The sequence below is a fragment of the Nannizzia gypsea genome, genomic scaffold, assembly GCF_000150975.2.
Source record: "Nannizzia gypsea CBS 118893 supercont1.3 genomic scaffold, whole genome shotgun sequence".
NCBI classification, from domain to species: Eukaryota; Fungi; Ascomycota; class Eurotiomycetes; order Onygenales; family Arthrodermataceae; genus Nannizzia; species Nannizzia gypsea.
The window spans coordinates 316094-333148 of NW_003345199.1; the positions used below are offsets into that span (position 1 = coordinate 316094).

General features: G+C 48.6%; 8 protein-coding genes across 8 annotated transcripts; 6 read left to right on the forward strand and 2 right to left on the reverse strand.

Annotated features, from left to right (window-relative positions):
• Positions 1-2461: 2461 nt before the first annotated feature.
• On the forward strand, positions 2462-3097 carry MGYG_03547 (hypothetical protein; the record flags this gene model as incomplete). The annotated part of the gene is made up of 4 exons (XM_003173325.1): positions 2462-2483; positions 2658-2794; positions 2883-2997; positions 3054-3097. 4 exons carry the CDS (start codon positions 2462-2464, stop codon positions 3095-3097), a joined length of 318 nt encoding a protein of 105 aa, XP_003173373.1.
• Positions 3098-3816: 719 nt separating this feature from the next.
• MGYG_03548 (hypothetical protein) lies at positions 3817-4685 on the forward strand (the record flags this gene model as incomplete). Its single annotated transcript, XM_003173326.1, has 2 exons — positions 3817-3925; positions 4324-4685. The coding sequence occupies 2 exons, from the start codon at positions 3817-3819 to the stop codon at positions 4683-4685; spliced, it is 471 nt and encodes a 156-aa protein (XP_003173374.1).
• Positions 4686-4978: 293 nt separating this feature from the next.
• MGYG_03549 (arginine permease) lies at positions 4979-6906 on the forward strand (the record flags this gene model as incomplete). Its single annotated transcript, XM_003173327.1, has 5 exons — positions 4979-5133; positions 5200-5347; positions 5412-5519; positions 5575-6332; positions 6399-6906. 5 exons carry the CDS (start codon positions 4979-4981, stop codon positions 6904-6906), a joined length of 1677 nt encoding a protein of 558 aa, XP_003173375.1.
• Positions 6907-7962: 1056 nt separating this feature from the next.
• MGYG_03550 (hypothetical protein) lies at positions 7963-9354 on the reverse strand (the record flags this gene model as incomplete). Its single annotated transcript, XM_003173328.1, has 1 exon — positions 7963-9354. One exon carries the CDS (start codon positions 9352-9354, stop codon positions 7963-7965), a length of 1392 nt encoding a protein of 463 aa, XP_003173376.1.
• Positions 9355-9773: 419 nt separating this feature from the next.
• Positions 9774-10652, reverse strand: MGYG_03551 (hypothetical protein; the record flags this gene model as incomplete). The annotated part of the gene is made up of 4 exons (XM_003173329.1): positions 9774-9786; positions 9960-10022; positions 10200-10284; positions 10529-10652. 4 exons carry the CDS (start codon positions 10650-10652, stop codon positions 9774-9776), a joined length of 285 nt encoding a protein of 94 aa, XP_003173377.1.
• A 1605-nt stretch (positions 10653-12257) lies between these two features.
• On the forward strand, positions 12258-13226 carry MGYG_03552 (hypothetical protein; the record flags this gene model as incomplete). The annotated part of the gene is made up of 4 exons (XM_003173330.1): positions 12258-12420; positions 12546-12714; positions 12781-12843; positions 12917-13226. 4 exons carry the CDS (start codon positions 12258-12260, stop codon positions 13224-13226), a joined length of 705 nt encoding a protein of 234 aa, XP_003173378.1.
• A 710-nt stretch (positions 13227-13936) lies between these two features.
• MGYG_03553 (hypothetical protein) lies at positions 13937-15350 on the forward strand (the record flags this gene model as incomplete). The annotated part of the gene is made up of 4 exons (XM_003173331.1): positions 13937-13979; positions 14086-14714; positions 14775-14835; positions 14893-15350. The coding sequence occupies 4 exons, from the start codon at positions 13937-13939 to the stop codon at positions 15348-15350; spliced, it is 1191 nt and encodes a 396-aa protein (XP_003173379.1).
• Positions 15351-15929: 579 nt separating this feature from the next.
• MGYG_03554 (hypothetical protein) lies at positions 15930-16782 on the forward strand (the record flags this gene model as incomplete). The annotated part of the gene is made up of 2 exons (XM_003173332.1): positions 15930-15977; positions 16033-16782. The coding sequence occupies 2 exons, from the start codon at positions 15930-15932 to the stop codon at positions 16780-16782; spliced, it is 798 nt and encodes a 265-aa protein (XP_003173380.1).
• Between the last annotated feature and the right edge of the window lie 273 nt (positions 16783-17055).

Sequence of the window (17055 nt, forward strand, 5' to 3'; positions counted from 1 at the left end):
AACTCGTTGATTACAGAATCAGTTGAGACATATTAAACTTGAGCTTAAGATCTCTTACTTCTGATTGGCTTATCGACGTTATGTTCACGTGACGTGGGTATAATTGGATAGATATGGGGTAACCCTAAGCAAGTACACCGAAATGTCTACTTTGATACCAGGTAAATTTTGTCCTGGTGTAATGGGCCTAGAGCTACACTGGCTGTAGTTTAATGATATGAAACTGCCCGAATTGAACCGCTCACGAAGCGTACGGAGTATATCGGCGTGTTGGGCGTATGACCTTTTCTAAGCCGAAGAACAAAGGGAATTGCGCCAGCGCTAGAAGTGGTGACTACGGAAGAAAGAGGAGGCTGAGGAGAAGGGTGGAGATGTCATTGACAGGGCGACGGGAGGCGAGAGGACTTGTTCGGGTCTGGTTCGAAGGGGAATGAGAATGGACTGGGGCTTCGCTACGAGCCGCTTGTGGTGGAGGTATCGGTATCTGGGGGGATGGGGGACGGGGCGGTCATGAGCAGCGGTTTCATCTCGCACTGGCGCGCTTCCTGATGGGGTTTTTTTGAGGAGAAATACCGGCCTTGGGTTCCCACTTTGATGACGATGGAGGAGACGATGATCTTTAATTTTAAGTAACGGGTTATATTTCTCCTTGTTCCAGATGTTTATAACTTGTTGTATTGCTGGCCTTGAAACAGCCTAAAGAGCCTCAGCTGACACGTGATAGTCAATCACGTGGATCAGTTTGAGTGCAAAAGAGAAAAAGCAGAAAAAGTCAGAGTCGAAGAAAGGAAGGAGACGAAGGCCGGTCGAGGGTAGCATGCATGGCGCATCCATGGGTCAAGTCATGGCCATGTCATGCCACGGTGCCGTCCGGTCAACGAACTCACTGACTAACCACTTAGTTAGCCTGAATGGCGATGGCAAAGTGCAACGCGCGCATGAGCAGCGAACCCGAACATGGTTTTGTTCCTTTTTCTCCCATGCAAGTCAACCACACAAGTCACTAACAAGTCATCCGAACCAGACGACGACGAAGAAGAAAAGAAGACAATGATGAAAAGTCCATCACGGTGGCGAGAACAAGGCCCGTTACACTAAAAAAGTCGCGCCAGAAAAAATCAGTTCACTAGTGAGTGATGTTGAAGCGTCCTCCGTTAAGGCATGGAAAAGAAGAAGAAAAGAAAAGAAAGGTCGCCTCTGCCATGCGATGATGGCCCATGGGGAAGCGCAAGTCAAGTCAACTGTTATTATTAGCAGCCTTTCTTAGACTCCGATCTCACGCCCTTTGACAGCTTCGGTCGCTAGATTGGGTCGTTGGAACTAGGTAGGCTAGATGTTGGGTTGGGCGAGGCGAGGTTCCTCTGCGATGGAGCTGCTGATGGAGCCCGGAGAGAAAAAACCTGGAGAGAAAACCTGGAGAGATGGAGATGGAGATGGAGAAGGAGGAAAGAAGTTTTGCGGGGGATGCGAGATCTCATCTTCATCCTCATCTGATCGACGCCAGCAGTAAGGAAGTAGACTCCATCTCCCTACGACCTTCTGCTGCGTCTATCTTATATCTCCATCTTCTACCATACTAGTACTACCTCTACTACTACCTCTATGTCTCTTCTCTTACTCTCCTCCCTAACTTCAGCTGCTTCTCTTTCACCTTCTTCACCTTCTTCTTCCACCTAAAAACTCCACCTGATACGAGGATCTTACATAATAGCCTGACATGTGACTTTCCGACGTATCAAGTTGTTGCTTTTTGGGCTTTTTCTTTTTCGGTTTTTTACCCGACGAGAGGAAGACGAAGAAGAAGACAATGCCATTATTATTATCACGATCATAGTAAGGTAAGGTAAGGTAGGAGGTTGGTTGGTGAAAGGGCTAGCTCCACTGATAAGTATATAGTTAAGGCAACTAGCTAACCAACGAACTAGCAAGGTTTGATGGAAGAAGCGAAGAAGCAGAAGAGAAGACGCAGCGCAGCAGTTAGCGTAGCAGGATGCTAGTGGTTCAAGGTCAAGGCCGCCCCCTAGTGCCCCATGCATAGAAGGGAGGATTAAAGAGCATGGAAATGGAGTGAGTGGCCCGGGGGGAGGAAGAACACGCAGAGGGACCACGCAGAGACGATACTTAGAGAAGGTTACGTAAAGGGCTTCCAGAAGCAAGGCCCAAAAAGCAAGCCAAGATCGGAGAGAACGAACTTACGGGAGAAAATAGCACGGCCTGTTAAGCATATGCCGGACATGGGTGGAAGTTGGAGTTGTCAAGTGTCAAGGGTAGGGATAAGGGACAAGGACAAGGACAAGGGTAGGAGATGGCAAGGGTGAGATGGCAAGGGTCCATCCATGTTACATGATAAGACTAGCGGAGGTAACCCCAGACTCGCCCGACCAGTCGAGAGGAAGGAAGCTAAGGAAGAAAAAAGCGTCGAAGGGAAAAAAAGAGAGACAGAAGAGAAGAGACAGAAACGATGGCAACGGGTATCTCCGCTGGTAAGTAGCAAGTACTTCGTACTCAACTTAGCCACAGACATCATCGACTTTCTTAACTAGTTGACTAACGCTAGAAAACAGGCAGAGTTGAAGCTAGAGACAGATAGCTTGATAGGCTAAAGACTAAAAGCCTATATGAATATAACTAACATAAGATTAAAATCGACGTGGAAGGGCAACGAGCATCCATCGTCACCCAAGCAGCGGGGACACGACGACGCAAGCAAGCAAGCAAGCAAGATAGAGAGAGACAGAGAAACAAAATGGCTCATTTAACTCGACCCCCGGACGGGCGAGCTAGGCATAGGCAGGTTAGGCTACGTAGCGTAGGTACCTAATGTACATATGTAAGTGAGTTAACCTTTGACGTTCGTTAACGTGGTTGACTCTGATTTCCAGAATATTCCCTGTTCGGGCAATCTGCGCCGGGCCATGGAGGGAGAAGCAGAAGGGAGAGAGAGAGGATGGGAAAGTGATAGGACGACGGCCGAGGGTGGCCGGGGTCAGCGTAAAGGTAAGGTAGGTAGAGTAAGAAGGAGTAAAAAGAGAGGAGCACTTTGACCCTTCCAGAAGGCGGTTTGAATGCATGGGTGGACGGATGGATGAGTGGATGATGCGCCTCGCGTGTTCTCCTCTCTTGGTCTTTCTCTTGGTCTCTCTCTCGCGGTCTCTCTCCTCGTCTATCTAGTGGGATGTTACTTGTTACCCGCTGATATCCATCTTCCCCGGGCGGCCAGGGTGAGTCTAGGAGAAATTTAACCTGGATGGTTAATGTATAGTTATCCGTTGGGCTGTCTCTCTTGCTTTGCATTGCTTGTGCTTTGCTTTTGCTCGCTCCCCTAGCTGGAAACTTTGAGGACGGGAGATTATGTGCATCCCCTGGCTGGCGGGTTTTCTTTCTTCTTCTTCTGCTTCTTCCCTCTCATTTTCCTTCTTCTCGGTTCAAGGAAGGTCAGCCGTAGCAACGAAGTCAGAGGTTAACGGATATTTCCAGGCGATGCGGGAAGGGATTGGGGGGGATGGTCCTTGTCAGGGGCGGAAGAGGCTCGCTTGACGACACCCTCTCTCCTCTCGCTTGGACCGGTGGGAAGAGTCGACCAGGTGGACAAGGTGGACATGGGAGACATGGGGAGACAGAGTGTGACGGTTGGACAGGTCGGTCGCGGGATGCCTGATGCCTGCTCGATGCTTGCTCTGATATGCTTGCCTGCGTCCTTCTGGATAGATGGATGGAGTGTCATCTCCATCGAGTTACATATATACCGTCACCTTGGCGCATCTTGGTCCTTGGTCCTCATTTTCTTGTCTCTCTCTTGTCCTCTCGTAACGACAGATGAAGCTGGAGCTGGAGCTGGAGCTGCCTGTCTGTCTGTCTGTCGGGCTGTCTCTGCGCGGCGTAACCAGCTGGTGCAGCACGACAGGCGATGGGCGTTACTTACGGAGTACGTCCTACTCTGATCTGCGTCGCCGAACGCCCTATGAACAAAGCTCGGCCGCGACGACGATGGCTTTGCGGTGGCGTCAGCTTCTTCTTGTTCTCTTCGTCTTCTTTTTTTCTTCACCATCATCTGCTTCTTCTTCGTCTTCTGTCTCGCCATCCTTCATCTTTCGTCTTCGTATCGTCAGCTCTCTTCCTTCGCCGCTGGTTGGCTGGGCTGCCCCCCGTCCTCCTCCTCTTCTCGGCAGGCGAAAAAGAAGAGACGAAAAAAGCAAAGAAGCCCGAACTAGTCCCAGGTATCCTGTACTTTCGCTGTGCCTCCTGGCTCGCCTTTTAGTTTTAGTTCACCTCAAGCATAATAATAATAAGTTAGTTCTAGTGTGAGTTGAGGTTAGTGTTTAGTGTTAGCGTTAGGTGAGATGAGGGAGGTTGACTTTTGCCTTCCCCACAAAGCTGGCCCTGCTGCTTCGATATTGGACGAACAGCAAAAGAAGGGGCCAGGATGGAGGGACGGGGGGCAGGAAGATGGAGATGGAGGGAGATGGGGAGATATGGGGGATACGCCCGGGGTCGAAGCAGCGCCCCCCCGGTCAGAACGTCGACTCTTGGATCCCTGGCTCGTCGAACGCCGGTTGGTTGGTAGCGGAGGGAAACAGATCCCAAGAAGACGCAGAAGAAGCAAAGAAGGTCAAGTCCGGGGGTGGACCGTACTAGGCATAGCAGCGAAGGAGAAGAAGACGCAGAAGAAGCAAAGAAGGGTTTGATGTATTGCTTGCTCCCTCTACGCCGCTCGAAGGCTGATATAAATAAATATACCACCATATATATATAAGAGAGAGAAATATATATATTCATATATATAAATATATCAACCCTCGCCTCGACGGCTGGCTTCCTTCTTCTTCTTCTTCTTCTCCCCCTGCGACAGGTTCTGTGCTTCTTCCTCCTCCTCTTCCTCTTCCTTGTCTCTCTCCCGTCTCAATCTTCCCTTGGGGACACTCGCGATACCACCGTCCTCTCTCCCTCTCGCTCTCTCCTCCAGTCAAGAGTCGCAGCCATGGAGAAGGCCATGGACGCGAAGACAGAGATGGCTCCGGCCTACGACAACGACCCTCACAAGGCTGTCGACGTCAAGAACGCTGCCTACGGAGAGGCCGCTGACATCTACGGCGATGCTGAGGCTGCTGAGCGATACGGCTATGTCGCCAGAGGGTACGACCAGTCTTCCTATACAGAATACACCTCCAGACGTCGTCCATAGATGCTAATTGGCGCTAGATTGAAATCTCGACACATCCAGTTCATCGCCCTCGGTGGAACTATCGGTACTGGTCTCTTCCTGGGTATCGGGCGAGCGCTCACCCAGGGTGGTCCGCTCTCTCTGCTGCTCGGCTACACCTTTGTCGGTCTCGCGATCTTCGCCATGGTGAGTCGCCATTCCCGCCCCATTGTTGAAGTCCACTGCGAATTGAGATGTTAACGGTGTCTAGATGATGTCCCTTGGTGAGATGGCTACCTGGCTGCCACTGCCCGGTGCCATTCCCCAGTTCTGCGCCAGATACGTCGATGGCGCTGTCGGTTTCGCTGTCGGATGGAACGTAAGTCTTCCTACCATCTCCTTGAAAGAAAGAGAAGAAATCTAACGAGTAGCAGATTTGGTATCAATGCGCAATCACGCTCTGTGTCGAAATCTCTGCAGCCGCCGTCATCATCCAGTACTGGCCGGGATCGCGAGACATCAACGTCGCTGCTTGGATCGGCCTCGTCACCGCGATCATCCTCTTCCTCAACGTCTGGGCTGTCTCCGTCTACGGTGAAGCCGAGTTCATCTTCGCTAGTATCAAGATCATCGCCATCGTCGGCCTGCTGCTGATGTCCCTCATCGTCGACCTCGGCGGCAGTCCTACTGGCGACCGCATCGGCTTCAGGTACTGGAAGAACCCCGGCGCCATGAACGAGTACTTCGGCACTGGGGACAAGGGACGCTTCCTCGGTTTCTTCTCGACTCTCGTCAACGCTGCCTTCTCCTTCGGTGGTGTCGAGTCCGTCGCCTGTGCCGCCGGTGAGGCTGAGAACCCGCGCAAGAACATCCCCAAGGCCGTCAAGCGAGTCTTCTGGCGTATTCTCTTCTTCTACGTCCTCGGTGCCCTCTTCATCGGCATGCTCGTGCCATACGACGACGACAAGCTGCTCAGTGCCCAGAAGAACGGCGAACCCGGTGCCGCTGCCTCTCCCTGGGTCATCGCCATCCAGCGCGCCACCATCCCCGTCCTGCCTTCCATCATCAACGCCGTCATCCTCACCTCGGCCACCTCCTCCGGTAACGCCTTCTTGTACACCGGCTCCAGATATCTCTTTAGTCTCGCCCAGAACCGACAGGCTCCTCGGTTCCTCCTCCAGTGCACCAAGGCGTAAGTCCTTGCTCTTTTCCCCTCCTTGTTTTCGTTATCATTTCGTGTGCTGACATGTATTATCAGGGGTGTCCCAATCTATGCCGTCCTCGTCACTGCCTCCGTCTCTCTCCTGACCTTCATGGCTGCCAGCACCGGCTCCGCCCAGGTCTTCATCTGGTTCCAGAACCTCACCACCGTCGCATCCCTCTTCAACTGGGTCAGCGTGCTGGTCGCCTACATCCGCTTCCACGCCGCCCTCAAGGCCCAGGGCGTCGACCGCAACACCCTCCTCCTCAAGTCTCCCTTCCAGCCCTACCTCGCCTGGGTCGCTCTCGTCTTCTTCTCCATCATCATCTTCTTCAACGGCTTCGACACCTTCAAGCCATTCCGCTTCCAGTCCTTCTTCACCGCCTACATCGGTATCGCCCTCTACTTCGCTCTCCTCATCTTCTGGAAGGTCTTCAAGCGTACCCGATGGATCCCATCCGAAGAGGCCGACATCTTCACCGGCAAGGCAGCCATGGACGCTGTCGAGTGGCCAGAGCAGATCCCTCGAAACGTTTTCGAGAAGGTATGGTTCTGGATCGCATAGTTGGCTTTCCTTGCATCTCTTCTCGTTTTCTTTATTCTTTTCCTTTTCTTCTTCGTCAGACGGACCCTAGGTTGTGTCCTTCGCGTCTTTGTATTTGATATTGATACCTCTTCCCTTCATCATCATCATCATCCCCTCCTCATGCATCATCTCTTATCCCTGTGAAGCCTCGAGTTAGCATGCTTCAATATACCCTTCTAACCCACCTCTATCCATCTACCTATCTATCCACCTCTCTACCTACCTACCTTCACGATATCTGTCATGTACACTCACGCACGCAGTCATAAGAATATCCGACACGCATAATGAAGTCACATCTGAACAGTCAGTCACTTTCAACCACCTCATCAGTAGTTTAACCGCAATAACTCGTAAAAAAAAGGGTCAAGCAAAACATCAAAGAAAAAACCCGCAGCCTTTATAACTGCTTATACCATTTAAACTACCGGGCGAGAAATCTCCTCGTCCAACGCCTTATATACTGATTTAAGTCAACAACCTACTTTGGCTCCGCCGTGGAACCCTCACGCCCTATCCTGCCGACTTATCCAGCAATTCCTCACTTCGTACTTCTACTCCATATCGCTAACGAACCAACCAACCTGCTAACTTATCCTCACGATCCGCTTGTCTCCACCAGCGAACCAATAACACGCCCGGCATCCGCTGCTCAGCCGAAACCGCATTATAAATACACTTGTTGCGCCGTGTTCCTTATATCCGAGCGGCCTCGTTTGGCTTCTATTCATCCGTCTATGCGAGGCTCACGCATCTTATCTCCGACGCCAACGTCGTTACCTACTTATCTACGGAGTACTTGTTTCGTGATGGAGCATGTGTGTGTTGTCGCCTCGAGTTGGAGCTTTCGTTGGAAATCTGATACCCAGGTACTGAAGACATATCCTTCTCTAAAGACAATATATTTTACAGAATTGGATAGGAAATTGCTGTTAACTTAACTAAATATGGTACAAAATGACGAACTGACATGGAGACTGCCAGTTCAAACTCGACTGTACGTCTGCTTCGATATCGGTAGTCAGGACCGAGCTGTTATGTGGCAGGCCAGCGTATCAAAAGTGGACTAAGTCTGGCAGAGTTGATCATATGTTGCAAAACACTCTGCATGTCTGGCCCACTGTATTTCACGGCCTGCACTATGCGTCCGTCAGCACGGTCTCTCAAGCCGTATAAAAACTCAGACCCATACTCCTTGGGGGCCGGCTGGTCCACGGCAATTTGATCAAACGAGAAAAAATCCACGCACGCACAGCCAGACACTTCAGGGAGCTTGTAGAAATCAATGATATTTATCTGGGGGCCAGGCTCTCTTAGTGTGGACAATTTGATATTGGCCAATAAAGGGAAATTGTCCCTGAGCTCCTCTAAAACCGCCGACCACCCCGGGCTGCTTAAAGTGTTCAAATGCAGATGAAGAGTCCGAAGACTTGAACGATAACATCGGAAAAAATCAATGCAATGTTCCGGAGTAGGCCAGTCAGTACCGCGGAGGAAGATCTTTTGGAGAGGAGCACGCTCAAGAGCGCTCAAACACTTGTGCTCGAGAAAATACTCGGTTGGGTCAGACGGACAGCTAAACGTCAATGTTTTCAGGCCGGTGGCGGCTCGGGCTACTTCATTTATCCAGTTGACATTTTTAAGACTTAGGTAGCACTGGAGCGTGAGGCTTTGAAGATTGGACGTCGAGGAGAGGAATCCCTCTTTCCGAAGATCCTGGAAGTCCAAGTATTGCTCATCGATCCCATGGCCCCCATCATAGTCAAGGGTAAGGGATTTGAGCGGTAGGGCAGCCTCGGCAATGATGTAGAAGATAATCCTAAGAGATTCGCTGGGCTGTATCAGATCGAGGGCCTTGTCTCTTCCGTCATTGTTCCAGATCTCAAATGACCGGCAGTTGACGAGTGCAATCAGGATATCACGCAACTTCTGTACCGGAGGTTGAGGGACCGTAAGACGGCCGGTAGGGCCTCGCTCCCATGGGATGCCGGTGCCTAGCCTCCTTCGCCCGCGGGAGTAATTGATTGTCACTTTGAGAGTCTGGGGATGATGCTTTAAACGCAGGTCTTGAGATATAGCCAGGAGCTTGTTTAGACTGTCATCCGAGAAGTCCGTCTTCAATGTAGTGAAGAGGAGACCAAAGCTATGCTGGGTCCGTTTATAGCAGGCATTACACGTAAGCCGAAGGGAACACAGATCCTCAGACTCCAGAAAAGAGACAATCATTTCAATGAGTTCTGTCGGCAAAGTTAGAAAGCGACTATTTTGGCGGTCCTCAGTAGGCTCGTTCTTGGTAGGCTCATCCTCAGCAGGTTCACCCTCAGTAGGCCCATCCTCAGTGGGCTCATCCTCGGTTGGCAGGTGGGAGGCTGGTCGACGACGGGACCTGAATTTCTGGAAAAGCCGCCTAACCTTGGCCAGTTTCATATGAAGAGGGTTGGGATGTTAGGTGGTTGTGGTTATAGGTACAGGAAGAGAGTCGCCTGGGTTTGGAAGAAATAGTATTTCAGGGTGGACAATGATTTGGTTCTTTTGGCCTATCACTAAAAGGAGCCCGCAAGGCTGTAACTAAGGAACGCTGCGTAGCTATGACTGGGATGGTTGCTTAAACCGGGTTAAAGAGCGCAGGCATCTAGGTTAAGTACCGGCCACAGGATAGCTCCGCCGTGTCCTCAGGCTTTAAGGCCTTCTCTGGCCCTATTAAAATCCCAACAGGTTTCTGGGGCTTCCAGCCTTCCCTCTGTACACTTTTAGCGCGTAATTTATTTAGTACTAGCGTTACGTCAAACAGCACCTTCTGATAGCCCGAAAAGCGTATTTTCGATAATCAATCAGTATTTGTAATATTAGGAATAGGAGCTAAGCCTAATTAGTATAGTCTCTTCACACATATACATATTGGGATGTTATATCTTTTACGGCCGTGTTTGTTTGAGCAGGCTGTTCTGAGCCATTTAAATGCTTTAGTAGTTAGTTTAAAGGATATTGATATTGATTTATTACTATCCAATAAGAGAGTCGTAATTACTTACTCATCCACGCTACTGTATGCGCTAAAGTAAAGCAATACCCATGCATTCCTGCACTTCTCCTCTCTAATTTAAGCCTTGTTACATTAAATTTTAGCATAGGGTGGTTGAGTTACTAATTATTTCAAATTACCTGCGTACTTTGGCGTATGTACATTTTGGTTGGGGGTGCACAAATCTTTGGCCTAGTACTGTGGCTATCCAACGTGCTGTCAAGGGTTGGACCTTTGGATGTCAGATTACATCATCCAGTTACCCCAATGTGGGTCGACCCGAAAGTGTAATTTACGGAGTACCTTAGAGCTTGGTTGGTTCTCAAACTTGTCAACTAGGTGGTTAACTAGTTGTTGGCTCAAGTAATGAGCACCTGCATAACCGCCATAGGAATGAGTGGCTATTTAAAATGGCTATATGTATAGTTACAAAACATATACATATTACAAAACTTATATATATGGAGACCTTGGAAGTAGTTATGCTGCAGCACCCTTAATAATTTCAATGATAGGTAGTTACTAATTCAGTAGTTATCAAATATGTGCTACTACTTAGACCTGCTCAGATTTAAGTACGGTACCAGGTATTTTTTACTCTAATTATCGTCTGAGAGTCGAGTTTGTAAGGCAGATTTATCATACATATACTGTATGCAGGGGGAATCATGGTGTCAGCACCCTTATACTGCACATCTTGCATTGTATGACACCTCTGCTTAGAAATGATATACTATAATTATAGAATATGTCATGATACCTAGAAATCTTCAATATATAAAAGGGTGGCAATGATAGACAAAAAACTTGCGAATACAACACCCCGAAGCCATCTTTCCCCATTACTACCATCTATTATCAACCCAATTGAAAGACCTGTGACTCCAGTGCATCTCAAGTTACCAGGAGCTGTCAAGAGAAAATGGCGAACCAAGCTGCTTTACGATGGTTTGCCCTCTTGATTGGACTGTTTCTCCTAGTATGTCAAGTGCTAACCATGCCAGTGAAAAGGTATTGCCCTATATTTTCTATGCATCAACTTAATATTTAATATAAAATTCTCATATTTTTATTATAGTAATGGCACAGGTACCTTAGGCATCCTGGAGGCCCGAGACATTTCTCCTCCCTTGCCACCGCCGAGCCGCGGGAGAGGACCAAGGCTAAAAAAACCCGGGCTGCCCCCGCCACGCCCTAATTAATTCCATTTCCACATAATGGCCTATCCCGAGCAAGTCAACGAGCATTAGGCCACCAGCCTCAACGTCAACCATGATCGGGCTGTGATCGGCCATATCGCTCACAAAACTGGCAACAAACCTACACATTTGATTTGATACGACGGATTGGGAAGGTTATGAGTGATATGCTCGGCGATATGGACGCATTTATTTTTACCGATAGGCAAATATATTTATTGCTATGTATATTAACTAGTATGGAGACGCTACTCTCATGTTTGGTTCCTGATAGTGGCAACGAACAAAGGCATCACAATGATGAGATTCAGCAATAAATAAAAACCACAGCTTTAAGAAGATCCAGTCCCCATGTATCTAACAGTTCTGTAGATTGAAAAACATACGCCTGCAAAGTGCAATCTCCATTGTACATAGTGTAGTTCGATAGCATTCGCCAAGATCAGCTGATTCGGCAACCTCTACTACCTTAGGTACCTAGGTAGGTAGTTATGCGGTCCAGACCGCTTGCCATAACTGCATAGAGTAAAGCTATATTCTTCGCACACTGTTTCTGATATCTAGTTAACGAACTACTAGCTAGGTTGAGCAACGGGAAAGCTGTTAGGAATATCTTATCGTTGAGCAATCAATTTGACACATTATTAACTATTGATAGGATAGCCTCTAGTCTCAACTGTACCAAAAAATCGCCTTGCTTTAATGAGAATCGGCAATGTGCACTCTTCCTAGTATACTTAGTAGGCGGCCCAAAGTATTGTCGGCCCTCGGAGAAAAAGTTCTAATTAGTAGCAGGCAAGTTGACCACACAGTTTTATACTCCGAGCACCAAGGTTTTTCGTACGGAGTAGTTTTCTTGGCAAACGATTGCTTGGCGTTGATGTACAATAACTTAGGTAGCCTGCCTACTCCGTACTAGGTAGCTCTCTAGCTGCTTTAAGAAGATTTTGAAGGGGTGCCCGATTTGTCAGCACAACTTTGCGCGCGCTTCGTGGTTATGAACAACGAGTATAGCTTTGGAAACAGTTAGTTCTACAAGGGTTTCGGAATATATGTACAGTTTGTTATATTTACATGCTGGTATTGTGAAAGTTTTTCCTTCGTTCGATATGGGCTCTTCAAGGACCATCTCCGAAGCCAAACTCGGCTTTCTTCGTGACCAAGTTCGCGTGCTTTCTGCACCGCTCAACCCGTCCCCTGACTGGCACGAATACGGCCCAGTAGTCGAGGACGGCATAGGCGACAAGGCCATCGGCGAGGTACTGCAGAAATGTAAAGAAGCCCCTGTCGTACATACTCTCTCATTTGCTCGTGCATCTTTGCTTGCATGGGAATGCGCTTCTTTGTCTTTCTTACCTGTTTACGAGCGAGCCTTTGTTGACGGAATCAAAATGCAGTCAACACGCTTTTGAAACAGCATAACCGTGCCGTCTTCTCGACACAGGCCATACATCATGTCTCCCAGCAGATTGAGCGGCTTTACTGGAACTCCATCAACCCCGAGTTTGGCGAAGAGGGCTCGCGACAGCCTGACATCGACAAGGGTGCTGACTTGACGAACAGCAGGTAGGCTAAAGCTTGCAACTCATATACGTATTTATATATGTATTTATGTGCTGATTAGCAACAAAGAAATATATCTCGACTGCCGGATGAGTGGCCGGAGGACGGAATGAACGAGGAGGATAAATCTCGGTAAGGTCTACTTGTCTCACAGTATATATATATGTATACCTACCAACGAATGGTGCTTACAAAACGTGAAAAGATACAACTTGCTTCGAGAGAGACTTATCAGCCTTGATGCAGAACGGAAGAAAAAGGAAGACAGACTACTTCAATATAAGCGGTTAAAGAGCCTGCTGGAACCATTTGAGGATCCCATGAATACCATCCAGCCTAATCTTGCTACAAGGGATGGTGAGCTTGGAGCCGAACTAGACCGTATGAGGATGCTGCTGGCCAAGGTAGCAAGCAAAGTTGGAAGACTTCAGAGTGACAATCAAAGTCCTGAGAAAGACCCAGACGCTATTATGGACACAGATGAGAAGCTGGCAAGGCTACTGGATATGACCTGAGATACTATCCGTCATTTATGTTTGATTTTTCTAAGGAAGTGGAAATCCATGAGAGCGAATCCGGACTTTAGGCCTGAAAGGTCTGGCAGTACGTAATAAAGGGGAACGGAGACATACCACACGTACCCCTGCTAGCTTTATCTGAAAGCAGACACCAAGCGGCTGTTTACTATATAGCTGGTGGACAGACACCCTTTACCGTCCATGTATGGAGTCAATTGACAGGGGGAAAGGATGCTAGTGAAGTAGAAGGCATTCCTCAAAGACCATATTCTAGGCTTCCGAATAGATCCAGCTGCTGTTTCAGGACTTGTGGATATTCTAATGCTCTTTATAGCTAGATATTGAAAACTATATGTATAATAGGCTCAGCTAGATACCTATACGTCCATTTATCAAAAATGAAATCTTGTGTCTTCTCCATACATGTCTCTACCCTGTCCTTCTATCCTGTGATCTAAGATTGCCGCTTAGTCGTTGCTGTTGCTTCACTATAAAGGAAGAGAAGATGAACTCCCACACAAAAACAACATCCCACCTTGACAAAAAAGAAGCAGCTGCAACATCTACAACCACTTGCTCTACAGCCTGACTTTTAACTGCATTACCTTCATAACTTTATATCTGCTCCTTTATCCTTGTTCCTCTTCTACTTCTCTTCTCTGATCTAGATATTCACGTGACTGTAACTTTTCGGAACGGAAGAAATTATGTCCCGGAACCTTCGCTCACCTTTTGGTGATGAAGATGCAGGTAAGAAAAGCAGAACAAGCAGAAGAGAACAAACTCCTCTGGCTTCAGCTTCAGCTTTACCCTGAACGCGATATCTAACTCGATAACCGTCTTGTTGATCATCTAGTATCTGATTCTGACACTCCTGTTTCGCCCGTTCTCGCCGCCCGCCAACGACGCGCGAGCCGTCATCGCAGAAACCGGACCTCAGTTACGAACGAGGACCTGATCAGCTTCCGCGAGAAAATACTCGGTATCCCACGTTCAGAGCAGCCTGCTATCCCACGTTCCGAGCCCAAGGAAGAAGACGAGGACTTCTCTGCTATCAACGCTGCTGTTGCAGCTTTCAGCATGTCTGTCAACCAAGGCAGTCCAAACGTAGCTAATAATACCAATACCAACAATAACAACAACAACACTTCTACCGCCGCTGCTCCGTCGAGCTCTGCCAGTGTAGTGTCTACTTCTGGCTTGTTCACGAATCTCTTTGACTCAAACAACAACAGCAACACCGTGAACGCGTCTGGCAACCCCGCAGCCATGTCTGCTCCTCGTCATAGCAACTCTGCTCCCCCCAGCCCCGCCATGATTAACGGTACTCCAGCAATGCCGGCGATGAATGCCTCCTTCCCAATGAACGCTGGACACCAGATGGACCTTAACCATCTCTATGCAATGGTGAACGAATTAAGCGAGGTCTTGAAGAACAACCGTGACTTGACCAGCGGCATTATCAAGAGTGCTGAAGATATTGCTGTATGCTCTCTTCCCTCCTCTCAATCTAACAAAGAGTGCATGCTAATTTGAACTGTATAGCGTCGTGCTGCAGCTGAAGGAACCACTCCAAATTTGCAAGAAGTCAATGGAGAGATCACTGGTACGAACCATATATTTTATTGTCATATTTGAAATGCAGTAACTAAATTCTCGATAGCCACACGCATTGCCGAGCTCGAGCGTGCCCTTGCAAGAGAAAAACGCCGCGTTGAGACACTCCGCCACGAGCAGGTTGAGAACATGAAGTTAATTGCCGAGTATGAGAACGCAGTTGGAACTATGGTCGAGCAGATCCGCAATTATTGCTGCAACAACGAAGGCCACTTCCTCTCCCAGAAGCGCCGCTACAACGATCTCCTGCAAGCCGAACGAGATGCGCACCTGGCATCTCGTCTCGATCGCGACTACTGGCACGCGCAGACTATGAAGTGCGCCGAGATGATCCGAACCGCCTACCGTCTGCGGTGCGAGGAGGAGGAGCTGCCTCTTCGTATCATAGCGGGGCTGCAGAACGAAGTGCGCGCCTACCGCAACGCTCTGGGAATGGACCCAGAGAAGCCAGAGGAGGAGTGGGGATGGGAGATCCTTAAGGATGCTCCCCCAGGCGTCGAGTAGCCTGGGAGCTCGAATTGCTCTCCCCCTCCGTCCGCCTGTGCTTGTTCCTTCTTCCCTTCTCCCTCTTCTCTCTTCTCTCTTCCCTCTTCTTTTCCTTTTTCTCTTTTTTCCCGGTAGTCGAACCGGAGGCGTTAGGGGCGCTATGAAGATACCCATGGGGTTACGATAGAGAGCATCCTTTTTTCCCTGGCATGGCGTTGGATCTAATCCTGGAGGGAGCTCTAGTGACGAATATTTCCTAATCTCCTAATGCTTGTAATGATTGTTTATGCATTAATTTCTTTACACTGGCGACAAGAAGGGGAATTGACAAATTTCACTGGCTAAATGATCTGATGCTCTTACTACTTCGTCTTTGTAGATGTGTTCTTGACCCTCTGTAGTCGTAGGAGGCAGACGCCTTTGTAGATGACATTTGTTAGGACCACCAAAATGAGCCTCGGCATAATCAAGCTTCGTTTTCTTCTACCCAGCTTGCTCCGGCTACTTCTCTCGCAAGATAGATATTCATATATATATACCCTCTATATAAAAGAAACAGAGTAAACTGCTGGCCAGTGACTCTTTAAACCAGGCAAGATGGAAAAACGACCGAGAGCCCTTCTCTTTGACGTTGGCGGCGTCTGTGTATGTCTTATCCTACCCCTAGTGCAAGGCCAACAGCTAACAGGCTGGTTACCAGGTCATATCTCCATTTCAAGCCATATTAGACTACGAAAAGGCCAACAAGATACCTATTGGATGGATCAATTACAGTATACAGCACACCTCGCCTGACGGGGCATGGCATCGGCTGGAACGAGGTGAAGTTCCCCTAGACGCGGCCTGGTTCAAGTCGTTCAACAGTGACTTCCGCCATCTTCATCTGTGGAAACAGTTCCTCGAGAAGTCATCCAAGCAAGCTACTATCGGGAATGACAAGAAGATACCTGATATACCTAATGTTGATGCAGAGTATCTCTTCTGGGAGATGATGCGAGTCGCCCAAAGCCCCGATCCATACATGTTTCCCGCGTTACAGAAACTAAAGGACTCCGGCCTGTTCGTCATGGGCGCTCTATCAAATACAACCATCATACCAGATGATACAAGCAAGCTCGACAAGGCCTCCGACCATGCAGGCGAGCAGGTGAAGCGATTCTTCGACTTTTTCATCTCTAGCGCGCACACGGGATTGCGCAAACCGGATCCAAGAATCTACGAGCTTGCATTACGGGAAATCAATGATGCTAGGAGGGCCAAGGGGATAACGGGAGGGGATATTCGGGCTGAAGAGGTGGTGTTTTTGGATGATATTGGGGTGAATCTGAAGTGGGCGAGGAAGGCCGGGATGGGCACGATCAAGGTCGATTTGGGGCGGACGAGGGAGGCAGTGAAGGAGCTGGAGAAGCTGACAGGCTTGACTTTGCTGGAGGATAAGCCGATGTTATAGAATGTTGATTGATGGTATGGTTTGCTATATTGAGTGTAGTAGATATAAGATGTTGGCAACTATGAGAGTGTAGTTGATAGAATAACGGCTGAACAGACAGCATCAACCACCGAGTCATAAAGCAGTATCTAAATGAATAGACCGACAGAAGAGTAACCAAGATGTCATCCTGATCATGAATAACTATCTGTTATGCTGTATTGAGTCTCTTGTGTTGGCCTCGTCGTCGCCAACCCGGCTGTTTTGGGCTGCTGCAATTTTGGCGAAGGAAAA